General features: G+C 44.1%; 1 protein-coding gene across 1 annotated transcript in view; it reads right to left on the bottom strand.

The window, feature by feature from the left end:
* The window catches only part of MICU1 (mitochondrial calcium uptake 1), a gene marked incomplete at its 5' end in the record, with an annotated part of 56882 nt that extends 30791 nt beyond the window's left edge, over positions 1–26091 (bottom strand). The window contains 3 exons of the mRNA XM_009867839.1: positions 2137–2219; positions 12166–12280; positions 26048–26091. Of these exons, the coding sequence (XP_009866141.1) occupies positions 2137–2219; positions 12166–12280; positions 26048–26091 (242 nt within the window). The remainder of the gene's footprint in view (positions 1–2136; positions 2220–12165; positions 12281–26047) is intronic.
* Between the last annotated feature and the right edge of the window lie 1731 nt (positions 26092–27822).

Genomic DNA, 27822 nt, shown 5'->3' with positions numbered 1-27822 from the left:
TGAAGCTACATGTGCTTGCTTTAATTCTGTTTGGGAAGCACAGCAAATCAGTCCAAGTGATATCTGCTTCTTCTCCATTTCCAAAAGAGCTCCTGCATCCTCTGACTCAAAAGCTCCAGGAGATCAGTCTTCACCAAAATATTCTGATCATAGCCAGGAATTTCATTCCCTTATACAGAGGCAGTGACGCATGTAACAAGCTTAACAAAAATATGTTCCTCTTCCTAAGGATTTCTATATGACTTAATGTACATATAACTTCCCTTTGCCTACCGACGATTTGAAATAATTTAATTCAACTTTGTACTTGAATTTTCATAGAGCTTCCGAAACATTAATCCCCAGGTAACATTCTTTCCTACTTTACATGTGTAATAAAAAAGCCAAACATGACACTTGCGTTAGTACCTTGGCGTCACTGCACTTTTAGCAGGCAGTTAACCGTTCCCTACTTCCCTTAAATTCATTTATCTCCATAACTGATTTCACTCTAGAACATTAATAAGTACAGTAAAACACCTTTTGAATGCTAAATATTATCGGATAGCTGCAGCGGAGTGCTATATTGATGCACCGTGCAAACAGAAGGAAGAACAGTGTTTTTTAACTTGAGAAAACAGGAAATTGGGATTTTTATTTTGTAGCTGAATCAGTAGTTTGTAGGGAGGCAGTGCCTGGCAGCACAATAACCTGGACATAGCTGTGTCCTCGAAGGAAAATGACCAAACTCCTGGGTTTACATGAAAAGCTGTCACATGAAGGGATATCACACTGGAGATAAACCTACTTCATCCTCACAGTCCAACATCTGCATCAAAAAACGTACAGTTAACCACATAGAGCACAGCTCTGGAGCCAACTTATAATAAAGACATCATACTCACGGGTAATAATTTAAGAAACACGACGGCAAAAGATTAGAAAGAGGAGGGGAATTAATTGAATAGACCTGCTTTGCCACTAGTTCTTCCCATTTATAGCAAATGCCCCGAGTATGACCTCTTGGAGGCTCCTGTGAAGTTAACTAGTCATGCAACCAACCCAGGAGTAAGAATTTGCTACGAGATTAATCAGGGCTATTTTGTTCCGAGGTATCAGCACACAGCTTTTCACCTTCTCCAGGGACGGATGTCCTCCAGCATAAAAAAACCTCAACAAACATCAAACCTGCAAGGGCCGGTTACTTTTTCAACCAGCGCTTCCCTTGCCCCGAAATAACTCGCTCATTAAATGTGCAGTCCCAGGAGAAGCGCCAGGGGCCGCACAACTGTTAGGGAGCTCTGTGCTGTATCTCCTCCACCTTGTTTTTGGATCACAGACACGGTGACTCCCCATCCAACCGGCCAGTTCCCTTCTTCGCAAGCACATCTCCTTCTATGAGCGGAACGCACGCTGAGCTTCGATAATACACATTCAGGGTGTTTATGAGTTTTCAAAGCCTTGAGGCTGTTTTCTACCTAGGCAAGAAAACCTTCTGCCTGGGGAGGTCAGATCTTCTCCCCACTGACAGCTCGAGTCTTCAATCTACTCTCACTCTAACGCAATCACAAACCACAGCTCGTGGGAGGACCTCGGCGGCACCAGACACGTCGGCTAAGCTCATTAAAAAGTCAACATCGAACTCCCCGCCGATGAAACCTTGTAAGAAGCAGGGGAAAGAAACTAATGAAAATACGCTCTCAAGAAACAGGTTTTTACATTACGTCAAAAAAAGTGGCTAAATTCTTCTCTGAAGCAGGCTCCCCTTGGTTAATCACTGAAGACAAACAAAATCAAGGAGTGCAGTAAAAGCTGTGGGAGAAAGTAAGATCAAAATCTTGTAACATCAGTAGAGAAAAAATAAAAATTCTTTATGTGCTTTGGAGATGACGCCTTGTAAAGATACCTCGGTGACAGTCACAAGACATCAGAGTTTATACTTACAGTTGTCTAGCTGAATGAAAAATTATGTCTTCAAATATCCAGTTTAAAAAAAAACTGTATCAGACAGGTGCTGAGGCAACACAGGAAAGCCCAGAAGGAAAAGATGTAACCAGAAGTAGCCACAGCTATAAATCACGGTAACATTGCAGAGCGGTGCTGCACTTACGCCTAAGAAGCCACGGCGCTGAGAAGCCAACCTGCCATTCAACTTGCCTGCTCAAACTCTTCCATGTCCACCTCGCCGTCACCATTCAGATCAAACATCTTAAAGGCGATTTCGAAATTCCTCTGGGGAGCTACAAAACCAAAACACAATAAAAAACAAAGACCGGTTACCAACGATACAAAGGCTCAGTAAGAAAGGCACAAGTTCAGAATTACTTTATCTGAGAGCGATTTTCCATAATTCCTGCAATTAAGAAAATGCAGCTCTCATGAACCTCTGGCTACGAGCTTCACGGTGCCCCTTTTACCAAAGGTCTCAGCAAGGAGGAGGAGATGTTTCTTGAACAAAATTTACTCCATTAAGAGATAGAAAAAGCATGAAAGCAAGACACCATCTGATATTTCTAATGGCCATCAACAGAAGGTGACGCTGCAGCAAGAGCTCCCGCCTGCTCCATGGGGCACAACACCAATTTGGCCAGAGGACATTCTCCCCGATGCTCTGTGAAGCAGCTGGCAGATGAGGAGAAGACTCAGACCCTGGATAATTCTGTTCCAGGCTCAGCTCTTGTCTCACCACACAAATTTAAACACATCTCAGTCCAGTTATGACACTGAGATAACAACACAAGCTGCAGCTCACCCACTGAGACGGCACGGTACCTTATTTTTCATCGCATTTAGTCTATGCTGTCAGGGTTTATTTAGCTAGAACTTGGCAAAAGCATCACCTCACAGCCACCCATCACAGCAAAGCCACACTCTATCACCTGCATCCCACCAAAGAATTTCAGAATATTGCCATTTGGGGCTCTGTAATCCATCACCATTTAAAGCTACATTTTTTTTTACCAAATTAAGCTAACATATGAGAATTTATCTTGATGCACTACTTTCCAACACACACCACCTACAAGACTTTTGGTGTTTGCTGAGATTTCCAGGGAATCCTCCAGGCTATAACTAGTGCTTAGGTTGTCATCGTAAATGATCAGAGTTAAAACCCAGCCCCTTGTTTTGTTCTGAAGACGGCTCTTCCCCACCCAAATCTGGCAGCAGCAGGATGTGGATCACTGGTGAGGCTTGTCCACCTTGAACCACATCTGTTGCCACCAGCTTTTAACATTTCTTGCAGATGCTCAAAAAGTAATGAGTTCCTGCAACCAGCCTCCTGTGTCAAAGCATCTCCCAGCTGGGGGTGGGAAGGGGAACACAACGATGGCTCTTCTCTAACACAGCTGCTCTGATTATTTTTCTTCTCAATTTTTCTTCTTTTAGTTTTGCTCGTCCAGGTAAAGGTTCACGGCTTGGTAAAAGCAACCTGGAGGCGGGACCAGACCAATCCAGTACGTCATTAGAAAAATCTAGTTTTTGGAGCTGGCTACTGCAAATCCACTTCTTCAGAGGTAAGGAAGGTGAACAATGATGTCCTACTTCCATTTGGTTACACAAGGTGTCTAGATTATCTCTGAAGAACATGCACTGGCATATATTGGTACTAGAGGGAATTAGTTGGAAGAAGAACCCTTCAAACATTTCTGCCAGAACCACCTTGGTTCTTGCGCTTGGATACACAATTCCTGGGTGTTCAGTCCACCTCTATGAACCATTTCAGAAAGCTCAGGATGTATGGATGGACCCAATAGCCCAGGACACTTCTTAGGCCAGATTCACCTGACCAAATGTCTGCTGTAGGGGGAAATTAACTACTAAGTAAAAGATCCTGGGTTTCAGGCTTTGCATTTGCCAGCCAGGGGACCTGAGTCATTATTAAGGGTGTTGCGAAGGAAAGGTCTGTGTCTGGGTAAGAAGTGTTGTGCGTGTCGGCGGTGTGGTGTTGCACACACTGCCGTACTCACGGCAAGTTCCACAGTAACTGCGTATGTTTGATCTTAATGCAGGTGAAGAGGAGAGCCTGTTGTTCCAGGAGGCTGAGGGGAGACGTTATTGCTCTCTACGACTGCCTTAAAGGAGTTTGTAGAGAGGTGAGGATTCGTCTGTTCAACTGAGAAACAAGTGAAAGGACAAGAGGAAATGGCCTCAGATTGCACAAGGGGAGGTTTAGATTGGATATTTGGAAGAATTTCTTTACTGAAATGGTTATCAAGTACTAGAATGGGTTGCCCAGGGCAGTGGTGGAGTCGCTGTCCCTGGAGGTATTTAAAAGTCATGTAGACATACTGCTTAGGGATATGGTTTAGCAGAGGGCTCGTCAGTGTTAGGTTAATGATTGCACTTGGTGATCTTAAAGGTCTTTTCCAATCTAGGCAATTCTGTGGTTCTGTGAAAGAGGAATCACTCAGACGAAAAAGAAATTAATACGGAATTAACCGAACTGGATTCTGCACATTAGTTTCAATTTCAATTTAAGACCAGGACACCCGTACATCGCTTTTTCCCCTTGCCATAATAAACTTTATCACCAAAAGATTCGGCGAGCACGCTGACGAGATCACTTTCTGCAATCACCTTGGGCCCTAAACAGATGTCTAACGGGGACAGCCTGTCGCTGGCCGCTCCACAGACACAGCACGTACAGTCCTGCTGTCACCATTCCCGGATTCCCAATTTCCTCCTCCTGCCAATTATTCAGGCTTTAAATTCCAAGCACCACGTGCATCGGTGATGTCTCCTGTAACGCCAGCAGCATGTGGTGAGTCGTCTCCCCTTTCACACACGTCTCTCTTCCCCCCATTTTCTCCACCAGCGTACAACGAGGTATAATTCTGAGACTGGAAAATTTGTTGCTCCTTGTTAAAAATTGGTGTTTGGGGTTTTTCTCCTCCCTCCTTCCTGTGCTTTGAGGAAACATGTAATATCACGTCCCATTCACGCAAACACAGGGTGAATACGTATTCTCTTCATACGCATTTTCGAAAGCAGTTTTATCAAAGCCCTACAGGAGAATATCACTTGCAAAATTCAAGTGAACAGCTCAGCATCAAAAAAAAATCTGCAGGGTAAGTATTTTCTAAGGATAGGGAAGGAAAGTGGCTTTGAATTGGCAATTTAATTACTTCATTTCTTTAGCTAATAAGCGACACAGCCCGTTTCTTCCGCTGATCTGCATATCTAACTCCAATTACTTGTAACAACACTTAAATCCCACCAACATGAATGTGAGCCAGCGAAACTAGAGGGCACCGAAGACAATTAGCTCATCCTGCTCAAGAAGAAATGGCCATTAAGATCCACATCCCTGATTTCCAGGCAGCCTGAATTTACTCGTCTCGAGCGAGACAACTTCTGCCTCTCGGGTGTGATGTTTCTTACCAAGATTTATTGGGGAAGAGTCACCCCGACGGCAGCTGACCCCCACCCTGCCCCATTACCCGTGGTTACATCAGCCTCTACAACCTCCATTTCTCTTCTTCCTCTCGTACTTACATCTGTCAGAATCTTACAGACCCTAACAGCAGCAGATGTGGGTTTGCCTACCTAATCTAACCTTTCAGTGCCCTCCCCCTAGTTATTTCAACCCCCAATTGAACTACTCTCGCCTGCAGCTTCTCTAAATTAACCCACCGCCTCCTTAATTAAAGGTGGATGCAATATTCCTCCTGCAATGGTCATCGACACCGTGGAAAGGACTGTTTGCTTCTAACACGGTGCACCGCCTGTCTTGACAGGAGAAAATCATTTCTGGATTTTCCCCCAGCGCTCTGCTGCCTTTCCAGCTCTCTTCGATTTTGCAACCTACCTCCTTGCCGTCCTTTTTGACGTTATGAAGAATCAAGATTTTTCACTGCAGCTAATTTCGCTTGGGCAACAAGTCAGGAAGTGGTCAGGGCAACGGCAGCTTCTTTTCTAGCTTGATTTCTACTCTTTAGGTGTTTGGGAGGATACAACCACTTCCTAGTGACTCCTCCAAATTATTAACACAACTCAAAACACGGTACTGACCCCACACCAACACCAATCCATGAGTTACCTATTCCTGTCTTGGACACAGATGTTGATGAAGTTGAAATCTCTTTGTAGAAAAACAGATCCACCAGCTCTACACGCCGAGTTGTTTTTTTCGGCTAACCTGGGACTTAGGGAAAAGGGCAACTAATATTTTTCTTAACTCATTTGATCAAATCAAGGATTTGGGAGCAGAAAGGCAAGAAGAAAACCCAAAACTGCACAGAGCTGTGTTACGAAGATGAGCAACGTCCACCAGACAAACAGAAGATGAGCAGCAGCACTGCCCACACCGAAAAGCCCACTTGATCCATCTGTGCAAAGCCCCAGTGAACCTCTGAGGGATTAGATGGGTTGGATTAGGCATCTTTAGGACAACTACATAATTTTTAACTATTTTGGATTATTCAACGGGTCAATTTGCAGCACTCAGTTGCTCTTTATCACCATTTACTCTCCCCAGAAGCAATGCGTTCTGAAGGACAATACACGCTCATTAACGAGGATGCGTTTTACCATTTTTGCCCTCGTTAGATCTTTTCTCTACCCCAAACTCAATGCTCCACACTTAAAGAGATATCTCCCAAGAAGTCTTTCCTGATGACTGCCCTGGTGCAACTCATGTAGTACGTGGTGGCACACAAAAATTAAGCGTCTGCAGAGCATCCATCTCAGCTGGAGGCACATTTTAGGACAATCATTTTGAACATATTTTTCAAGAATCAATATTGCTCCCTTCAGATGTAGCTGAGAATTTCTTTGTCAAAGCAGAGTGGGGTTTTGGTGATGTTAATTAAAGGAAATAAAAACTTCTGGCTGCTCCTTTGAAGACTCTGGAATATCTTTGTTAAACATAAAAGAGCTCAAGACTCTCGTATCCATCCCAAAGCCTAAGAACTCTACCAGCAGCTCCAGTGTGGGAAGAAAGATCAGGAATTCATCCGGGGAGTTAATTTGAGAAAAATTAGTCATTAGGAGTTAAATATCCTATGACTGTTTCTTCCACCCTCAAATTAAGAAAAATACACGTAAAAAGGCCATAGTACCCTGAAGCTGAAAAAAAATACATCTTCATAACCAGTCCAAAATTAATACAGCCCTCGTAAAGCAGAGACAAATTTTCACCTAGAGAGGTGGCTCCTCAAGCCTTGCAGCTATAACCATATTTTTTCTTTCTTTTTTTTTTTAAGGCCATGTTACAAAGAGCTTATCTTTTTCCTCCAGCCAAAAATAAATCAAGATTATTTCCTCCCCCTCCTTAAGGTATGTGAATTAGCACGGACATTATTCCGTCTGACTCGGCACAGTGGTATTTTAGATGAGAAATGTTTCTGTACCTGTTTGAATGGGAACATTTCGGTCCAGAGGACGGAATCGGGGTCAGAGACGAGCTCACCCTTAGAAGGCTGCAGCCAGCAGCCCGGCACTGGTACCCAGCTCATGGTAAGCAACCACACCAGTAATGGAGATGAGCAAGATAACACACTTTGACATAATGTATCTCTAAATGTTGTAATTTTTTTTTTGAGAATGGAGTTGCAGCCTTACACGGAGGCAACTATCCAGAGAAGATGGATGGCTGAGCCCCAGCTGCAATAAACATGTGGAAAAAAACCACGAAATTGTCCCAGTGTTGCGGGTACTTTCCTTTCAAGTTATTCTGCACTTTCAGGAAATTAATTCGAATCCCACCAACTTTATACTAATCAGTCCAGAAATCTAAAATAACACACAGTTAAGATAACCTAGTGCACAGCGTGGAGATCGAGCCACAGTATCATCCGTGCTAAAGGTGAAATATCTTTAAATAGCTAAGGGTTACTCCTCATCACAAGGAAGTATCCCTGAAATATCACAAACGCACCGTTTTCCACCCTTTGGAAAGCTGTACCATGGCAGCGTTTTACCTCCCGAGAGAGAAACTCAGGCCAAGCGTGCAGCACACTTCTCCTTGGAGGGATGTCCCAGATAATGCCATTTTTTATCTTTCTTCCACTTAATTAATCTGCAGGTTCTGAGATATTGCTATGAGCAACACAAAATTACTCTATTTCCTAACTGTATAGAAATAATAACGGGTAAGTTACTGGTGTTCCTCAGTCAGGCTAATAAGTGCTGCAAAGCAGAGCAGCCTTTCCCCACCACAAATTTACTGTCCTCGGTGACACAAGATGCTGGTGGAGATCCATCAGCCCATCACACCACGTCAGCGCAAGGAATGACGGGATGAACAGAGAAAGACCAAGCGAAGACGGCAGAAGGAGAGGCTGGCAGAGCATCCCATGCCCTAACATTGGTTTCCAAACCAGAGAGGTCAAGCTTTGCTTGGGAAGATCCCAAAGTGCTGATAGCGAGAAATCTGTCCTGTTTCTGTCCTCTTGTCCTTCTAGCTCGTGGAAGAAGTGGAGGCAGAGAACCCTTGGTTTGACAAGAAGCAGTCAGGCTTACATCCGGAAGGTGGAACAGCCCGTGGAAGAGGATCTCTGTGCTGCTCAGACACATCTTAGAAATCCCACACAGCAGCGACTGGGCTGGCAGAAAGGCATTGGAGACATCCCTGCACCGCACAGCGCGGCTAAGACGGATCCATGTATATGCACGTAGGGTCTTGAAAGTTTAAAGATAAAATTAACATGAACAGGATCGCAAACAAAAACATTCCTATAAACTCAAAGCAACCTTCAATCTCTTCTTCTCACAGAGGCAAGCCCTGCGGTGCTCAGCGCTGCTCTGCAGGATCGGAACACCACCGGCGAGGTGGCGGATCTTGCTCGTGGCAGGAGCCTGAAGACATTCATGTCGGCAACAATACATGTTCAAAAGGGCCACACTGCAAACAGGCCCATCGCACGGACCTCCATAGCACCCAACACACAGCCAGAAAATAATTTCCGGGGCTACATGGCTTGGGATTTACTTCCTTCACTGGGAAAACAACAACAATGAAAAGTGAGTCTATATCCTAGGCAAGAGGCCCCTTGCAGGCCAGTAGCCATAAGGGATGGCAACGTGCCACGCTCTAGAAAGAACCTGCCGGAGATGGGAGAAGGAGCTGCAGGTCTGCTACAGGAGCCCTGGCAAAAGAATAATTATTTTGGCTCGAGCCAGTGCTATTTAACTCTCCCTTCTAGGAGAAGTAAATCCAGACACAGCGACAGTCCAATTACGGAAACACCACTAGTTTATTTTTTTTAACGCCCAGCTCCCTTCAGTACCTGTTAATCAAGTGGGCGTTAGGGTGCCTGGACAAGGGACTTCATTTGCCCTGAAACTGCTGTGGCTAACATCAGAAAAGCTCTGTCTCTCCTTCCTCCACTCATCCTCCAAGTCCAAAAGCAAAAAGCCCTTTTGGGCATGCCTTCCTGTGACAGTTGAAGGACACAGGGGAAATCCCAGCAGCATTTCGTTTAACCCGTGTTTCGCTCATCTTCCTACCTCTGCCCCAAAACACACGGAGCGGCTGAAGCGAGAGAAACCTTGGACGCGGCCGTGCTGGGTTAGTGGCTTGACTCAAAGGTCTTTTCAAACCCAAACGATTCTATGAAACAAGGTATCCTTAAAACCACTCAGCTCTCGCTGCCTTTAAAAGAAGGCTGACTTTCCGAAGCAGTTAAATGCTCTTTTATTAGCTGTTTTAAAAATACATTTTCACAGAAACGCGGCAACCGATGAGAACAGACAGTGCCAGAGTGAGAAACCACTCGTAAATAAAATACGGTGACAGACTTCATTTGCTGTGCAAGATGCAACCAGTTCTCCGCTAGCACCATGCAGATGAAGGCTTCAGCCTTCTCTCCTCTTCTTCCTCCTTGCCAGCGGCCACGCAGCCCAGGTTTTCAGAGAACACAACTGAAGTGAGCTTCAGCTGAAGCTGCAGAGACAATATTGGTCAATACGTAGCGGCTTTTAGCTATTTGATGGAACCTACAGCTCGCTCTTGTCCAGATACCCTCCTAAAGTTTGGGTTATTTAAACAACACAGTGAGAAAACCAATATTGAACTACTGTCAGGTTTAAGATGTGCTTTCCTCATTCTGTTTTATTTATTTCCCAGGGGGGGGAAAAAAAAAGTGCTGGATTCCTAAACGGTAATGTTTACTACTAGGAAAGTAAACCAGGGTGACACAACAGTCAATTTTCTATCTAGCCACAGGGCAAGATTTGTTTGGGAGTTTTATTTTTGTAAAAGCAAATGCTTTAAAAATGAAACCATAACTCTTCCTCCCGGGAATCACTGTTTGACAGCAGCTCAAGAGACGTTCCTCCATCTTCAATGTCCGTGCAGTAAACTTCCAAAATCCCTAGAATTCAGTCTAAAAGTCTTTCTTCTCCCTTTCCCTTTTTTGCCTTACCCACCTCTCCTACCGTTCCACAAAGCACAAACCGCCCAGTTCCACCTCTTCTTGTCAGTCTGACTCCCCAGTAACTGCAAAGACGTTTAAAAGCCTAAAACCAAGAGGAAAGAGATCCCCTCGCTCCCGCGCAGCCCTCCAACGCAAGGCTGGCCGCTACGCTAACATGAAGCGCTCCCTTTTCTTTTATTCTCCCAACAAAGAAATTAAACCAAAGCAAGAACAATTTCTCTTGCCTGCGGAAACACACAGAACTAATCCTGCGCCCTGTACACGTGATTAGGGGGTTGCTCCCCCACCAGCACAGCCATAAAGTGAAGGGCACGAGTGCTTTCCAAACCACACCATGTAATGCGGTAACTAGAGGTTTGAGCATTCATCATCATCCATGGAGATTGAAAGCCCCCGCTACACAAGTGGAAATACCTTAGATAAATTCAGCACAAGCTAGAGTAATGTAAGAACAGCAAAAGAGTCAGTTCTGAGACTCGGCCAAACAAAAAAGCAGATTAAAAACATCAAAAGCTCTGGCTTGAACCAGCTTCACCTCTCGGTGTTTGTTTTCACTACATGAAGGTCAGGCACCCGGCTTCTCCCACCACATCCATCTGACAGCAAACAAGACCTTGAACACCGCCTCTCCCCTGTAACGGATCCTCCGAAATGCCCTGTTCTGTAATTGAAGAGCTGCCTCTTTAACCTGTCCATGTCACAGCACACAAGAAGATGGGGAGGAAAAAAAAAAAAAAAAAAAAAAAGCAAAAAATAAAGCATCTGTTGCTTTTAGAAAACGTCGGTGAATGACCCAGCTGACCGCCTGAAGAGGACAGGGCAGGCAGCAGTGGCGGCAGCGTTCTAGAAAAAGCTGGGAAGTGCCCAGCTTTATGCTGGTAATCATGAAACAGGTACTTACAAGACTAGATGGCCAAGCTTTCTTTCTGTTTTCTTTTTGTTTTCGGGTCTGAAACGAAAACGTCTCAAGCCCATTTGGACAGCAGCATATTTCCCATTACTCCACATTCTTTAATGGGGCTGAAAAATATGGAAAAACTTCTGCCTGCTTGCCTATTCACGCCTTCCAAGCAGCTAGAGAAGCTCTGCAAATGAGGTTTCGAGTTTGTTTTCCCCGTGAAGAAAGTCTAGAAATGCCATTTAACATTACCCAAGGCTTGAGTTTCACTGCTTCTTGCCAACGAAAATCAATTTTTAAGTGCCAGCTCTTCAAGTGCCGAAGACTTCGCTGGGAGAGATTAGCAGATCACAGAAATATCACAAACGTAAGTCAAGCGCGTCAGGGTGAAAAGACAGAAGGTATCTAATGATACGCGTTGAAATGTAAACAGCTTAACTTCTCTCCTCATTGGGTTACATAATGCACTGGTGTGAGCTCACCCCAGTGAAAATACAGCTGGAGAAGAGTCAGAACAGTCCTGTAACCAGTGAAGAGCTGGAAAGCAGCGTTCATCCAACCACAAGAATATCACATGAACACAACTTGAGAACACATCTCCATTTACTGTTCTGAGCAGCAGGCGAAAGGACTTAGTGAAAAAAAAATAATGAAAAATTGCCACGTTTTAAAATGTGAAATAAATCTTCAGAACTCATCAATCTGCTCATCTTTCCAAACCACCAAAAGCTAAGTCTAACCCAGATGAGGCAATAGCAGTTATTCATTCAGCTCAAGTTTCAAGCAATCAAGAATTCCTTTTAGGGAATTGTAGGTAGACAACAATTACAAACTCACTGCTAGTAAACCTTCAAAAAACTTTAAAAAGCAGTAATTCCAGAGCAAAAAAAAAATCAGCAATGTACTTACTGGAAAGGACTGTCGTGAGGAAGATGTAGTCGGAAAAAGAAATGAGTCCACATTCTCCAAGCGCATAGAATATGCTGTCCTCGTCGGCAAACTTCTCTCGCTCCTGGGATAATTTCTATTTATTCATCCGACCCACACGCCAACAAAAGAAAAAAGAAATCAATTGATTAAATAGAGAAACAGAAGGCTTTATTTGTAACCTCATCACCAACAAGCCATTCCACATACACATCTCCCCTACTACCTCTATTCATATTCAGCGGACCTTTTCCAGCCTTCAAATCTGTCAGAAACGCTCTGCAAAGATCAGTGCTTCCCCATCTCAAGTGAGGGATAAGGAATTGGACAAGAGTAATTAGCTGGCTTAGCCTAGCTGAAACACAGAGAGATGAAACTATATTTTGCCCAAAATTGTCTGAATCTTTGAGAGATTACCATTACAAAAATCAGCTTTTTTTTTTTTAATATGGGATTCAAAAAGGTAATTGTAATATTTCACTTCTTAGTTATACTCTGTCGTAGCAGTAGCCAAGAAAGAACTATTTCTCACGAATATAAAGAACGATCCAAGTTATCAAAATCGTGTAGTTACAGGAGCCCACGATTCAGGAGTGTGTTTAGCAAGCTCACTCAAAGGACCAGGACCGCTATCAATCTCAGTCTCTCTCTCCCTTCGGTTCTTTTTCAACACTTGGCTTTAACAGAAAATACCACCTGCGGTTTATCAGCTAATCTCCCCTCCTAACCTAAAAATCCCAGCCCCTTTGATCTGCTGAAGCTTCAAAGACTGAAAAGGATCCATAAAACTGTTAAGAGATGCACACCGAAATCCACACGGGTGATCCGTTTTAATAGCACGGCAGGAGGAGGCGCACACACGCACACACACACAGAGGAAAACAAAATTAATATAAAGGAGGCGTGGCTGAGGTTATCCAACAGAAACCAGGTCATGCAAGCACAGAAGCATGGGGAAAAAAAGCAAGGCTGAACTGAGGACCAGTTTTAGGAAAAAACCACCGACAAACACCATCACACCAGGCTCCAGCTACACAGCTGTGCCCCCCACCGTTACCTCTGTCTAGCGGAGATCCCATCATATACAAGATAAAGGAAAGAAAACTGGTTAACCGACAATAAAACAAGCAGGCAAAACATAACATCAAGTTGAACGGTTAGGCTTGCGAAGGGGCAAGAAAGTTTCGAAGCAACCAGGTCGTTGCTTTGACTGGGCGCTGGTGCAAGCCTAAGTAGACATCCCAGCAAGGGTTAGCACAGAGCCTCTCCACGTCAGACCCTCTCTCTGCAGCTGATGTCTCTCATCCACCTCAGGTTTGGGGTTTTTTGTTTGTTTTATTTCTTTCTTCAGAGAGAGAACTCACCATCGTATGTGGCTGCAGAGTGGGGATGAGCTCAGCTAATAATTTGGATGAAAATTTAACCCGTATCTGGCTCAGAAACCACAAGAAAAGAGACAAAAATAATCATATAGATCACCAAAAAAAGATACAGTTTTCAGGGGGAAAAAAAAAGTTCAGCTCTATTGATCAAACAAACTCTTCCCAGTAGCTCTGCCTTTACCATCTGGAGACCACCAGTAATTTAATAACAGGCAAATGACTCAGTGCTAATAGCATTTATTTCATGCATGATAACTGCTCTTTATGCTTACGGGATACCAGGTAGAAGTATCATTTACTGACAAAAAAAAAGAAGTCTTCGCTTCCCTTCCCATTGAGATGGATCCATATGACACTGATGCTTACGTAAGGATAAATAACAAAGTCTGGTTTTCCTTCAGACTGAAGGGAGGATTGGTGGCAAAAGCAGTTTTCTGTGATTGCTGCCAGTGGTGTCGCCAGCAACATCTCACCTGCACCGGTGATTTATTGCCTCTTCCTCCAACTGCTTGTCTTTAGCAGCATTTTATCATAAACTAGCTATTAGCATCGTACTTCACCCGCTCGAAGGATCCCATGAAAAGTTCCAGAGGTCGGTTTATTAATTTTTATAGGAGTTTTTTTATGCACTTAAAAGTCACAGGCGGCACGAAATGGCTTGAAATACTCCTCATAAGCTGAAAACCACATCAATAGACTAACAGCAAAAAACCCAAAAGATATTAAGTTAGTTGCTTTCCGAAATACAAAGGTGCTGACAAAGGGAAACCCATTTACTCATTTGCATCTCTGAGTAAACAAAGTAAAAAATAAAACAAATTATTTTAAACAAGCGTCTGCGTGCCAGAAATCTGGAGCAGGTATGCTGTGACGACAGCGCTGAGCCTGCCTGCACCTAATGGGAAAGGGAATTTTTCCCACTGATCTCAGGAGGAGGAAATAACAACTGACCTAATCAGCAAGATTTTAAGGGTCCCAGCATGAGGACAACAGAAATCTAAAAAAAAATAAATAAAAATCACAACTTTACCATAGGATGCTAGCTGCCCACTATGGGAAAGGGTGGAAGCGTTGTGCTCACCATGAAACATGTTGTTCCTCACTAAGAAACATTATATTCTACAGAAATACATCGTAATCCCCAGGAAAAAAAGAGAAATGAAGGAAAAATAAATGGAGCTACCCACTTTACAAAGCACAAACACAGACTGCTGCCACCACTCGAAGTTCAGGGTGAAGAAACCCAAAGTCGGTCCTCACTAACTCCTAAAGCCACTGCCTATGGGCCTCACACTTCTTTTTCACATTCCTTCGTTCCCTTCTATCATCCCTCCTAGCCAGAAAGGGATCCGAAAAAGTGGGAAAAAATCCATTTCCAAGGCTCTATTCTCTTTTAGAGATACATCATCACCACAACTTACTGATCTACACGATTGCAGGACAACTCTCACATTCCGCATCCTTTTGTATCCGAACAGAAGCGAATTCTCAAAATACTCAGTGAAAACCAGTCAGCTGTTTTCCATTTAAGAATTTTCTTCTGTATCGCGTTCATTCCCCAAGCCAGAGTAACTGGTTAACATCACTCAGCACACCCAAGAACATTCAAAACCAAGCATTCACAAACGAGCAAGCCACGGGAAACAGTTGACAATTACAATGTATTTTTAATCAAGCAGTAGATTCATACTAAACAAGCCCGCAAATGAGCAAACATCCAAATTAGCATGGAAAAAGGAAAAGAAATCCAAATATACCATTCCTTTCAGCACAAGCACGGCTGTGCAAATTCAGTGAAAAGCCACCAGTCCAGTCTCAGTGGAACAAAACTTGTTGGGCAGATTATTATCTTACAACACCAGGCATAGACAACGAGTAAAAAAAAACCAAAATAAAAACGATTGCATTTCAAAACCCAAAGCTTGGTTTGCCCTTTCCAACTCGGGCTCTGATCTCACCAAACAGCACTAGAACATGGGTTGAGCATCTTGATGAGAGACCCCGACCTGCCCCCAAACCCACGCGGGGCTGGGTGCAAGCAGCAAAGCACCCAAAGGTCCATGGCAAGATTCGCCTTTTCCACCCTAAAACTGATCTAATTGCTGGAGCCTCCCTCGAGCCAAGCACACGGCACAGCTCACAGGTAACAACAGATTTGGGGTGGAAAAAAAACCCCCAACCTACTGATTCCTTCCATTCCTTGCCAAAGGCCGCCTTTATTTTGGCATTTTAAATTGTTTTCCCAGGGCTGAGTGAAAAGCGTTAGTTAAGTCTGGGGGGTGAGGAGTGGAATAAATAAATTTTTGTTTGCAAATTAAGGGACGTCTTCTCCACAAAGGCAGAGATGGACTCCAGGCGCGGTGCTGGTGTTTGCTCTCCATTCCCACCGCACGTTTGGCAAAGCCTCATGAGCTACATCCTTGCAGCTCTGCTTCATTTTGCATTTTGGAAACTACCTAATGAAGAATATTTAATTTGCCACTCTGGGAAGAACATGCTCTTGGTAAGTCACTTAGAGCTGACAGTCTGTGTTTTGATGTAGAGGATAAAACACACTTCGGGCACGTTTATTCCCATAACTCACTCGTGTGACAACATCACCTTCGTGCTTACGTGAGCCAAAGCTTCAGGAATTTATCAGCCTCACGTGACCACTCGACAGCGATTTATGCCTTCCAAGACGACAACAAAATAAATATCAAAGTGCATGCAAGATAGTGACTATTTCTCCAGAACCAGCACGTAATTTTGTAAACTAATAGAGAATTTTAGGTGCAGCGTAACCTTCTTTCATTGACAAACGTCACACTCGGTTCAGTTCCTTTTAAGAGGAGAAACAAAAACCTTTAAGGTTGCCAATATTGTGTAAGCAAAGACAAAACCGTGAACGTTTCAGTGACGTCACCTTGCTGCAAAGCAATTCTCTTTCAGTCCCAACTGACCACCTTCAGTTATGCAAACCATTTAAAAGACATTTATTCAAGTATTTCTTTTATGGTTGGATGTGGGCACATCGGAAAAGAACTTAAAAAGCTGTGAGATCAGTATTAAAAAGAAGTATTCTCCTTCCCACGGTAGGAGTTTCCAGCAACAATCTGTGTTACAAGTTGGCCTAATATAGACAATTTTTTTCCTGTTTTCTGGCTTTAGAAGGTAAAGATGATCCTCCATGTTACTGCAATTTTGGGAAACGTGTCTCTTTACAAATAGAATCTCTAAGAAGAGAGGTAACATCAAGTAGGAGACGTGTTATTAGTCCTGCTCGCACAGGGCTCGATACCTTGGGTTTAAAGCAGTAGACCACATGCCTATAAAAAACCCCAAAACCTAATAGGAATCCTTCTAAGGATGGAGAAACAAACCTTTTTGTACAATTTATTGGACAGTCCGTTTAGTTAACGCATTTTTAAACACTCTTTAGTACCTCCCACGCATATTGTTGGGACATCTTTAAAATTACGAGGTGGCATCTGGCATTTAAACGTGCAGCGGCACAGCGCCTTTCCGCTCGGTCACAGCGCCCGTCCTGAGCCAGACCGCTTAAAATTTGGGGAAATATATATATATATATATATACACACACACACACTGTATGTATATATGTACTGAGATACTCGCTGAGTACCGTATTTGCAGGAGATGCTCTATATTAGTCTCTCAGACAAGACAGATAACGGCGATGAAATGCCGGTGCAAACTGCAGGCAGCGCAGCCTGCTCTGGTAGCTAAAAATATTAATGCTTTGAACTCTGTTCGCATCGAAATGCTCAGCTGGAAGCTCGGAAATAACGGAGATTTTTTTAGTTTTCGCCTTTTTTTTTAAGCTCTAAAGAAGCAATGCCATGTTCTGGGAGAATGTGTGACAAGTCACCTTGGCACTTCCCTACCTATGTCAAGAAAACTGAAACAAAGAAATAAACAGGCTTTCAGGATCAGATTTTAAAACTGAGCCTTTCAGCCCAGATGTTCAATAACTCTCCAGGGAAAAAGAGGTAGGGGAGGTGAAACAAGGACAAAAAAAAAAAAAAAAAAAAAAAGGGCTTGGGGAAGAATTGAGGGATTTAGAGTTCCTAAAGTCAGGTTTGTAATGTGGGTGCAAAATAATTCATTTTAGGTGCACCACCTGGGGTTATTTTAGATCACTTTTTATCTATCACTAAGTAAGAAAAACACATTTAAGGTAGCAATGGAAACAGCACAAGGATTTTCTGAAACTCCAACCTCTTTTTGCAGTGGAAACCCCCACAGTATCATTCCTAGGGGCTCTAGGTAATTTACAATGAAAACGCAAACAGCTTCTGCACGGCACGTTATGGTGGGTGAGGGTTAGCACAAGAAAAGGCTTAAAATTTACTGTTAGCAGACAGATCCTGCAGCTCAGAGTCTATTTTAATACAGAGTTTTTTAAAAACAAACTTTTGATTTGAGGGTTACTTCATCTGCATATATACACACAGGGGGACAAAAATACAGAGCTGGACAGGGATGTTGTTCTGCATACTCTCTGCCTCTGAATTTGAATTTGGACACATACAGAGAATGAGAAATTAGGCAGTGGTTATTACTACAGGTGGTCTCCTGAGACTGGAAAGAGAAATCTGCATTCCCTCCTTCCAGCAAGGCTGTAAATATTCATCACCTTTAAAACAAAGGGCACCTGAAATGCAAGGCCAGCATTCTGTATGACCAAGGAAAAAAAAAATGTAAAAAAAAAATGACACACACTTTCCTTGACCCCTCACAGGCAGCAGACCCACTCATGCACGGGAGAAACCCCTGCTGGAAAAGCAAATTGGAAATGCCTCGGAAAAGGGACAGTCTACACTTCGGCTTCCCTCCGCTGTCTCAGTCCCCTGCGGGGTAACAAAATCCCAATCTGTAGGACCGCGGCAGCAGTTGTCATGGAAATTTAATGGGGGAGGATTACAATTAGGTCCCTCACATCCCCAAGTACGCTTCTAAGATGGGTTGACTTTTGACACCTCGGAATTTAAATGGCTGTTTAGGCCTTCAGGTGGAAATCCGGACTCTGCTCTCCCTCATCTCAGCCCGCATTACCAAGATGGACTCGTTACGTCGATAATGCACGTTGCTCGTTTCTCAGATAAAAATTCCTGTGTGAAAGTACACGAGGAAGGGAATTCTGTATAAAAAGCAAGTATTAAATGTGGGTTCAGATTATGAGGTCGAGGCCATATGCTCCGTATTAATCACCCACCAAACGAGAAAGGGGTTTTGGAGAAAAATAACCCACACGTAATTGGAGATCCACCCCACAACTGCAAACCGTTTAAGGAACCGAAATAAGATACAACTAAAGATCTTGCCGCTCCCTTCCACCATCTCATTCCTCCTTTCTTCTTTACCTGCTTCTCCCATCCTTCTGTAGTCAGTAAGGTCAAGCACCTCCCAAAACATCCCTCCCGCCGCTGCTCAACCCATCCTCCTTTCCTCTTTTCCTCTTCTCCCTCCTAACTCCATGTTACCCACGGACATGTTACCCAAACTCGGTTTTGTATCTCTTAAGAATTAAACGTTGATCTACCGCCAGCACAGCTATCGAAGGAATTAAACCCAAAAATGGTGCCGTAAAGCACTTTTTGATTAAAAGACTGCACACACCCACTAAGGGCACTTTGTGACCAAGTTACTTTTTTTTTTTGCTACCCCGATGGATTTCCATAAAGTCACAAAGCTACAGGACAAACTGAAAGTGTTTACAGAATATTTCCCTCTTTCCTTAGCAATACTAAATGAACTTCCCTCTGCTTTCTAGTTCCTTTTCCCAGAAAACATCTAAACTGCAGCATCCAAGTATCTTCTTCCTGAAATATTCTTAAATTTAGTTCACCCAACATAGTTCTGTAACACAAAAAAACTCGAGAAAGCTGGCCAAAATAACCTTCTCCGAACTTACACATGTTCAAAAGATGTTTCTCCACGGCACTTGGCCAGAGAGACGCCCGTCTAGAACAAAACTGACTTTGTGGCCTCACGTGGAAAAAGGCCATTTTCCAACAAAGCCAACTCTATCACAGTCTCATCAAGCTGCAAAAAAAAAGTCAGAAGCCTCAAGAGACACGGTGAAAACAGGACAGGGAGATACACGTCCGAGCTCTGCTCAGAGATGTTCCCAGTAATACAGCTATGTTTTTAACAGCTACCCTGAGGACTGTACTCTGAACGAGCTAAATTCAAGCGTTCCAAAATAGATCCTTTCGGCTGAGGACCAAGCAGAGGATTCAGGATTATTTATTAAAGCAGCAGGGAGAAGGGGTGAGCGTACACTGTCCCTTTTACATGAAAAGTGCATATTATGAGGTCTGAAGCACAAACTCATCAAAGCACATGCGTGTCTGCTTTGTACCTGCCAGAAATCCTGGTGGAAGGGGAGAGGGTTAGAAAAGGGAAGAAAATGAGGGAACGTTTGGTTACACCAAAAAACCCCAAACCATAATTAGAATAAAGACACAAGTACCAGAGACATTAGTAGCTGGAAGAAACACCCACCAGGTACCTAGAGACCAGAGTAAAGGAGGACAGAGAGCAACCACAGCATTTTAGTAGCATCTGCCAAACAAGCCCTGCGAAAAGGAGCAACAGAATTAGTGGTACAAAAAGGTAGCAGCACGTAGAGCTCCATCGAAGCCGAAATAACACCCCGAGTGTTCGGTGGAGGAGGTAGGGAAGTTTGAAGCGTGTTCTGTATGCGGACGTAAAGCAACCCCGATGCCCATGGGGATGTTTGTGCACCACGTGTTTACTCGTGTTGGAAGCAATTAGGTATTTTCTTTGGTAAAACCGAGCCAAGAGAAGAATCTGCAGTTCAGTGTCCGTACAGGTCTCAGCAAAAAGGGAAAAGCAGCGGGGAAACACAGAAGTAACTCAAAGCAGACGAGAAGGCCAAGTTGAGCCGGGAGGAGGAAACCAGCAAGCAAAGAAACCCATAAACACAGACGGCAGCGTCAACAAAGAGCGAAAAAGAGAAAAGTTGTGTGAGCTCGGCTCAGCTCTGCTGATGATCTGCAAGAAACTGCGCATCTGCTTGCTGCCACAAAGGGTCACAGGCAAGAATTGTCGCCCACCAGTTCATTTCAACACTTTTGGGGACTGCAGAGGAACTTCCACATAAGAAGATGCCTCCTGGTTATTAGGTAAACGCTACGTGCGCTGAGGTCAGAATGCGAAGGAGTCTAAAAGCAGGAAATCTGAAATCAGACAGTGACATTTTACACGGATCACCGACCGGGATGACTGGACACTTCAAGGTACCTCCCAGCAAGCCACAACCCAGACGCAGCAGCTCAAACTGCTGATGCTGGGGGCTCATTTATTTCAAACACCCTCACAAACGATACTGGCAAGACCTCACACAGCTGGATTTAGAGGACTTCTCACTTGCTTTCACTGCATGTAAACTCTAGGAAGTTCTGAGTATCCTCTGTTAACACATTCAGTAGACCAACTGCACATGTAGTTGACACTGCAGTTCACTCAACTGCAACAGTTTGCTTTTGATAAGTACCTTTTCAAGTTGCATCCTTTTGCCTGGAGGTTTCACAGGCACTTAAACATCACAGCAGCTCAGAGTTCTGGTCCAGTGTCTGGTCCCTGAATGACAGCAGGACTTTAGGCTTGTCTTACGTGCTGCAAGCTCAGGTCTACTGAAGCTTACACTCCTCCGGTGGAAGTCTCATGCTCCAACACAAACTGAAGACTCCAGAAACTCAGGCTAATAAAAGCCCCCTTCCCCTCCCTGCGCTTTCAAAGCAGGCAGCAATACCCTTCAATCCACCAGAAAATAATGGTCCATCTACCTCCAGTCCTTTCTGCGGGGATCCCTCCCTAAGCATATTTTTTTTTCAGGCTCCTCTGCTCCTGAGATGCCCTTTAAATTATCAGGCAAGAAATCTCCCTCCTGAGCTGACGCTGAGCAAATGGGCACACATCTGTAGCTATTGGGCCTTGGCAGATAAATGTAGTTTAAGCTAATCATTGTACTGGTCCCTTATATAAGCCTGACTTACCCAGCAGAAGCAAATTTCAGATGTTTTACTGGCCTTTACTGAAATCATCTGGAGGATTCTCCGTTTCCTTCTGTTTGCTACCTACTCTGTGGTATCCCCAAACATCTAGAGATGTAAATACAAATGCTAGTAGGAAATACTTAACTCATAATTTAAATTAGAGGGCATCGAAAGCCTCTGTAATTACTTACTGCAAAAATGATAGCAGGAGGGTAAGCTGTTGCCACTAGCTCAAAGGCTTTTGTTCCTATTAAGCAGTAGCAAGAAATTTTCCCTGCAGGAGAACAGAAAGAGCAAGTCAAGTGCATTCTGTATTAAACCAATAAGCCATCTAGGGTGGGGGGGGTTTATCCTAAATAGACTAGGGATCTCTTAAAAGACTTTGGCGTTGCACAAAGTCAGATCTATGCCGTGCACCCACCGCATTTCATTTTCTGCCTCTGCTTCCACCCGGCAGCAGTGCTGGGAGCTCAGCTGTGGGAGCTCGCCTGTGTGCCGGCTCACCAGGACAGGGACCTCACCAAAGGACCCAGGGGACAGGGCAGGATTTGGCTCCGAACAGGGCGGATACGCAGCCCACACTTTAGAGGAACACCACTAATAGCATTTTTTTCTTTTAATGCATAAGCCAAAAAAAAAAAACAAAACCAAAACAGCCCACAAACCATCAAGCAGAGCGAGCACGAGACAGAAAATTTTTTAAAAAAAACTGTATTACAGCTTCTCAGCGTAATGAAGCTTATGCCACGTTACGTGTGCTAAGATACGTACTTCTGCTTAGTGAGAGCTTCACCATCACCGTCACGTCCCTAAGCAAGGCGCAGGCAGAGAGCAAGGAAACAGCCCAACAGCTCAGTTTGAAAAGCAGATGTGCGAGGCACACCTCCCCGTCGCTCTCAAAAGCGCCCTTTCAAAGTCCTGACAAACACCGGGGAAGAGCACAGCTTAAATCGAACAGCACTTCACTCCTCCTAACCAGAGGCTTTTCAAAGTAGGTACGACAAGGGAAAGCACGACATGAGATCATTTTCCTACGGATGGGTTAAAAAAAGCATTTGTCTTCCCATCACCAAAACGCAAGAGGAGACAAGAGACATGGTGGAAAGTGGAGCAGACGAGCAGTCGTGGTCCGGACACCTTCACGCCCCAGCACCCTGAGCCGTGTCTGTTCTCACATCAGCCTTTTGTTCAGGCTCAACAGGAGCATTTTGAAACGTTCACGTGTTCACAGACGGAGCTGCCTCCCTGCACGCTCAGCCCAGCAGCAGGTCAAAGAGAAGTATGAGCTCGTATTGGCGAACAGTTCCGACCGAAGGTTTTTGCTGGGTGAATGTCTCCAGGCGTTTGGGTCTCGCATTGAGCAAAGAAAAAGCATTTAAGGTCCATTTACGGAGCACTGTTCTCATTAACACAGCAGTAACATTTACCTTCCTTCTCCATCAACTCTACAAACTACCACTAGGAAGAAGGAAGGGCGGGGAAAGGAAGAAAAGCGGGTGTTGTCTTCTCCCCACGGCATTCAATCACCCGCACAGCGAGATGCTTCAGCAGCCCGATGCGATTGCAGTGAAGAGGCCCATCACTCCACAAAATCCTCTGGCAAGACCGATCACTGCCTGGCAGCCAGTTAGTCGTTTTGACGGTGGTTTTAGGTAAATAAAATTGCCTCTGTGAAAACAGCAGCTCATACATCTGCTTGCGAACGCTGCAGCCGTTAAATCTCAAACACACGTCCTCAAAATTCAGAGATACTTTCAACACTGTCCTGTAATATGTGAATAAAATGCAACTGACTGCACAGCTGGTTCTGCTCCTTTAGCTGAATCTCCTTCTAAATTATTACGTGCATGCAACCCTGCATATACATCTTTGCTTGGAACTCAAATTAATTCTCCTTTCTACTTCTTCAGCCAGGACCTAGCCTGCAGGTTGCCAGTACTTTTCAGTACTGCAGCTTGCTTGTGTCCCACTGCTCCTTTCGCCTTAAAAAGGAAGAGGAAATTGCTGGCCAACAAGCCTCTTCATGTTCATAAAGACATTGAGGGGAATGACGGACCTTTTACCCTCCTGCTTGAGCTCAACACGCAAAGGCCAAGCACCAGAAAGCCGTCTCGAGGTGGAGCGTGCTTGGACAACCCAAGAGGAACACCCAGCTGGGAACAGGCAAGGAGGAAGGGATGCAAAAGGGGTTTTATCCCTCGGGTGCTGCGATGCAAGTGAAACTCGAATGAATGAAGTCAGCTCTGCAGCACCTCAGCTGTTGTTTGACTGTTTGAAGACCGTGGTGTTTTCTAAATTAAAACCTAACGCAAGCAATAAAATGAGAACGAGATGCTATCAGACGGATCAATCTACTGCCAGCTTCTTCCAGTACCAAGGGAGAGCCAAGGTCCACTTATTTCATACTCTCCTCGAATTATCCTCTCACCTCGACACTACCAGTACCAGTACCAGACAGTCCCCAGGTGCCATTAAGCAGCCAGCCAAGCAAAGAAGAACCTCTATTTCTTCATTTTTAACAGAGCAAGCTGCTTCTAGCTGTTATTAAGACTGTGGAAAAAATAGGTCCCAGGAGAAGGGAACAATAAAGAAAAGTCCATTGCAGTACCCTAACTCTGCTGCCTTGCTTTCAGACTACCCAAACCCCAGCACGTAGACATCCAAGTGCGGCACCGATATCTGCAACTTATATAAAAAGCAATTTCACTCTGCTACAGGTCAGAGCAGAAGGCGGACAGCGCGCGAGGCGAAAGCAAAGGCTACCTCTTCTCCGCCCTTCAGCCAGTACAGACGTTCCCCACGCTGTACGGCAAGATCCTGAGAGCGCAGACGATGATGTGGCCGAGCACTGACTGAAGGGGTTTCCAGCACCCTTGCGTGGTGACTGCGTCCCTCGCATCTCGACACGTTGCAATTCAAGCCCCCAGTGCTGAGGGCCAGAGCAACAGAAAGCTGAGTTCAAAGGGATTGCCTTTGGATCTTTTCTCCAACGCGACAGGGTAAGACTGCGGAGCGCTCAGCAACAGAGGAACGATTAGCAGAAATAGTGTGGGATTTAGTATTTCTTCTTTACAAACAAATCTTGTTTATGTAAAGCCCAAGGGATGAGCGTGACAGCTTGACAGGAGAAAATGATGAAAGCGCGTGGATGCAAAATAGACTGTCATCAACCAGAGGGAGAAACATTTGATACTTTGCAAAGAATATATGTACTTTTTATTGGTTGGTTGATTTTTTTTTTTTTTTAAATCATGAGAAGTAGACATTGGGTTTGTGGCAGGGGGAGACGAAAAAAAGTGTTCACAATACGCTCCGCAGTTGTATGCGTCAAAACCGCCTGCCAAAACACTATCTGCCAGTTGTCTGTTTTCAAGCAAAATCTCCCTCTGCTGCCTGGGTTACCAGAACACTTGTACCCCACTGCTGACAGGGACGTCAGGTATTTGATCATCTTCCGTATCTACCTTTCCTTACTAAACACAAAACACGACAAGGAACTGTATGTGTTCAGCCCACACCATGTTTATATAAAGCTTTAAAATGCTTTTTCTTTTTTTCTTCCTCAGTGTCCAGACTTTCTGGGAACGTCTGAACACCATGTATCCGATACACCACTCAGCAATGAAGGGGTTTCTGTTTGGAAACACAGAAGCTTTATTTCCAGACTATGTAGATGAAACTAAACAAAAGAAGCTAAAAGCTGGAGTACCATTACACATCCATGGTGATATGACGGAAAATTAACTGATTTGCAGTTATCTACATCAAGAAGTTAATAGGAGCTGCCAATTCTAGGGCCAGAGCTGCCTCTGTCGAACTCCTCCAAAGCAGCAGGACTTATGGTGTGGTGAATTGGGTCTCTGATTTCCATAACAAAAGACATGGCTCCACTCAACACGAGCAAACAAAACCAGATCAGAGCACGCTCAGTGTTTTACCAACACGTATCGTGACAGCACAAACATCCAGAGCAGTCACGTAACGAAGGACCTAGAGTTCAAACGGGGAACGGAGTAAGGCTGTTGGACAGAGGGGGAAATACACGCGTGGGATGCAGATAAACAAAAAACAACCCAGAGCGTCTGCTCCCGTTAGGAATCTGGAGATGAGTCTGGAAGGGAAAGGTCAAGGGATTTTCCCCTGAAACAGCATAACTTGTGTGGCTTTCATTTAGTCTTAAAAGGCAGCACAGAAACAGGATTACAACCCATAATTTCCTGGCCTACTGGTACACAACAAGATGTAATATTTAAACATTAAAATAAGATCGCTTAAAAAATAAATCTTTCTGTCATTACGGAAAGAGCACTGCAATGCTACTAAACAACAAAAAGCTCAGAAGAGAATACTTCAGATACTTCATTTAAACTTACATCCACATACAAGTAATAACTAAAGGACTCCAGTTGAAAAAAAACATTGAATAATATACATTTAACAGTCTAATGTGCTCACCTTCCCATCATAGCGTTTCACAATAAACTGATCGAGGCCCAAGTCTGAAAGAGAAAAAAACCACACAAAACACCTTAGAGAAGTGCTCTTAAGAGTATGTAACTCTAAGAAATGCAAAACCTACCTTCTTGCGTTTTCTGTTGGAGTGAGGGTTAGAAAGTAAGATGCACCATCTGAATAACATCAGTGAAAAGCATAAGGGCAGATGGAAATCTTTTTTGGCTTCATGCATTCTGTACTTTGTTTTTTGATTATGAAAGACAACAGACTCACGGCATCAGTGAAGAAAACCTCCCCCCAGCAGGAACAGTAGGAGCACAGCTCACAGCACCTCTCCAGAGCAGAAATTCCCACTCCAAAGCAGGAGATTTCCAAGCTATTAACATTCTGTGATACCATGAAAGCATTTTGCCCAATATCGCCCATGTAAAGGCACGTTCATAAAACTCTGACTGTTCTTCTTAACACTTTCTGAACGGCTCACAAGTGAGAAAACAAAGAATTGTTCCTGCAATTAGTCTGGCCATTGCCAAATAAATCCTAGACGTGTTCATATTTTAGCATAAAATTGCTCACAAGTAGATTTTAAACCAGGTGAGTTGTAGCTGCACTTGTAAGAAGGCGAGCGCTTGAGCTCGAAGGGCATTTTGGAGAAAGGCAAGGAGAGGAGTTATTTATACTAGTAAATGCAATCTTTTATATCATTACAACACGGTTTTTTTCTGTCTTGAAGAGGGGAAAAGAAAATAAAAATCACAGCATTTGCAGAGTGAAGACAGAGAGCTCTCCATGTAATCCACAATGCCCGGCAGGCTACATGTGCACTGATGAATGCACATATAAGCAAGATGACAAAAATATTCCAGAAGATTAATTACATGAGCTTTGCAAACTAGAGGCAGGAAGATGGACCCTGAGAAGAGATTACGCAGAACTCACCCCCAGCACTTCCAGTAACTCAAGCGGCATGGGCCAATTGCTGGTTCTCTGAAAAGTAAAACCCCTTGGCAGAGCTACGCCCCGTGCATTTTCTGCCGCTGCTTATGATAATTACCACAACCTCATTTCAATTTAAATTAGAAAAATAAGATGGAAAACACAAACTCAAAGGTCCCCCACGCCTGCTGTGTCACCTGCTTGTGAAGGAGGATAATAAACCCTTCCCATCTACTGGAAAGATTCATAATGGTTACGGTGCATAAAATGGAGTTATTAACCTCTCCAGGGTGACCTCCTCGTCCTTTCTGGACTGAAGCAGCTACAACTCCTCTGTCACCAATTTCAAAGGTCAAGACAATTGTCAGAAGGCTTTCAGGATTTGTGAATATTCAAGCCAGAAAGCACTTTCTCACTATTTTGTGCGCCTGACGATAAGAGTGAATATCGCATATTCATACACATGGCCAGACTTGAACCTTCTTCTGAAGAATGCTGTCCTCCTCCAAATTGTGGGTATAAACACACTTGGCTAAGTAAGGCAGGATTCCTTTGATAAATGTGCTTATTTTACCAGAGACAAGTGATCTGGTCAGGGCTCACCCCTGGTCATCCATCTGGACGTTGACCGCAAAGGTGAGCTTAGCTTATGTGCATGGGTCATACTAAAGTCATTTCTCAATCACAGCTCCTGGTCCCCTGCCAGGAAACGGTCCTGTAAGACAGCCCGACATTATACGCATACTCACGGAAAGCTAATAAAGGCCACGAGTTAAAAATAGCGAGTGAAAGTATGTCTTAATTGCACTCCAGCCCCCAACTGGACACAGGAAAGCAAA

The sequence above is a fragment of the Apaloderma vittatum genome, unplaced genomic scaffold (genome assembly GCF_000703405.1).
Source record: "Apaloderma vittatum isolate BGI_N311 unplaced genomic scaffold, ASM70340v1 scaffold7384, whole genome shotgun sequence".
NCBI classification, from domain to species: domain Eukaryota; kingdom Metazoa; phylum Chordata; class Aves; order Trogoniformes; family Trogonidae; genus Apaloderma; species Apaloderma vittatum.
This window is presented reverse-complemented; position numbering and strand designations above follow the sequence as displayed.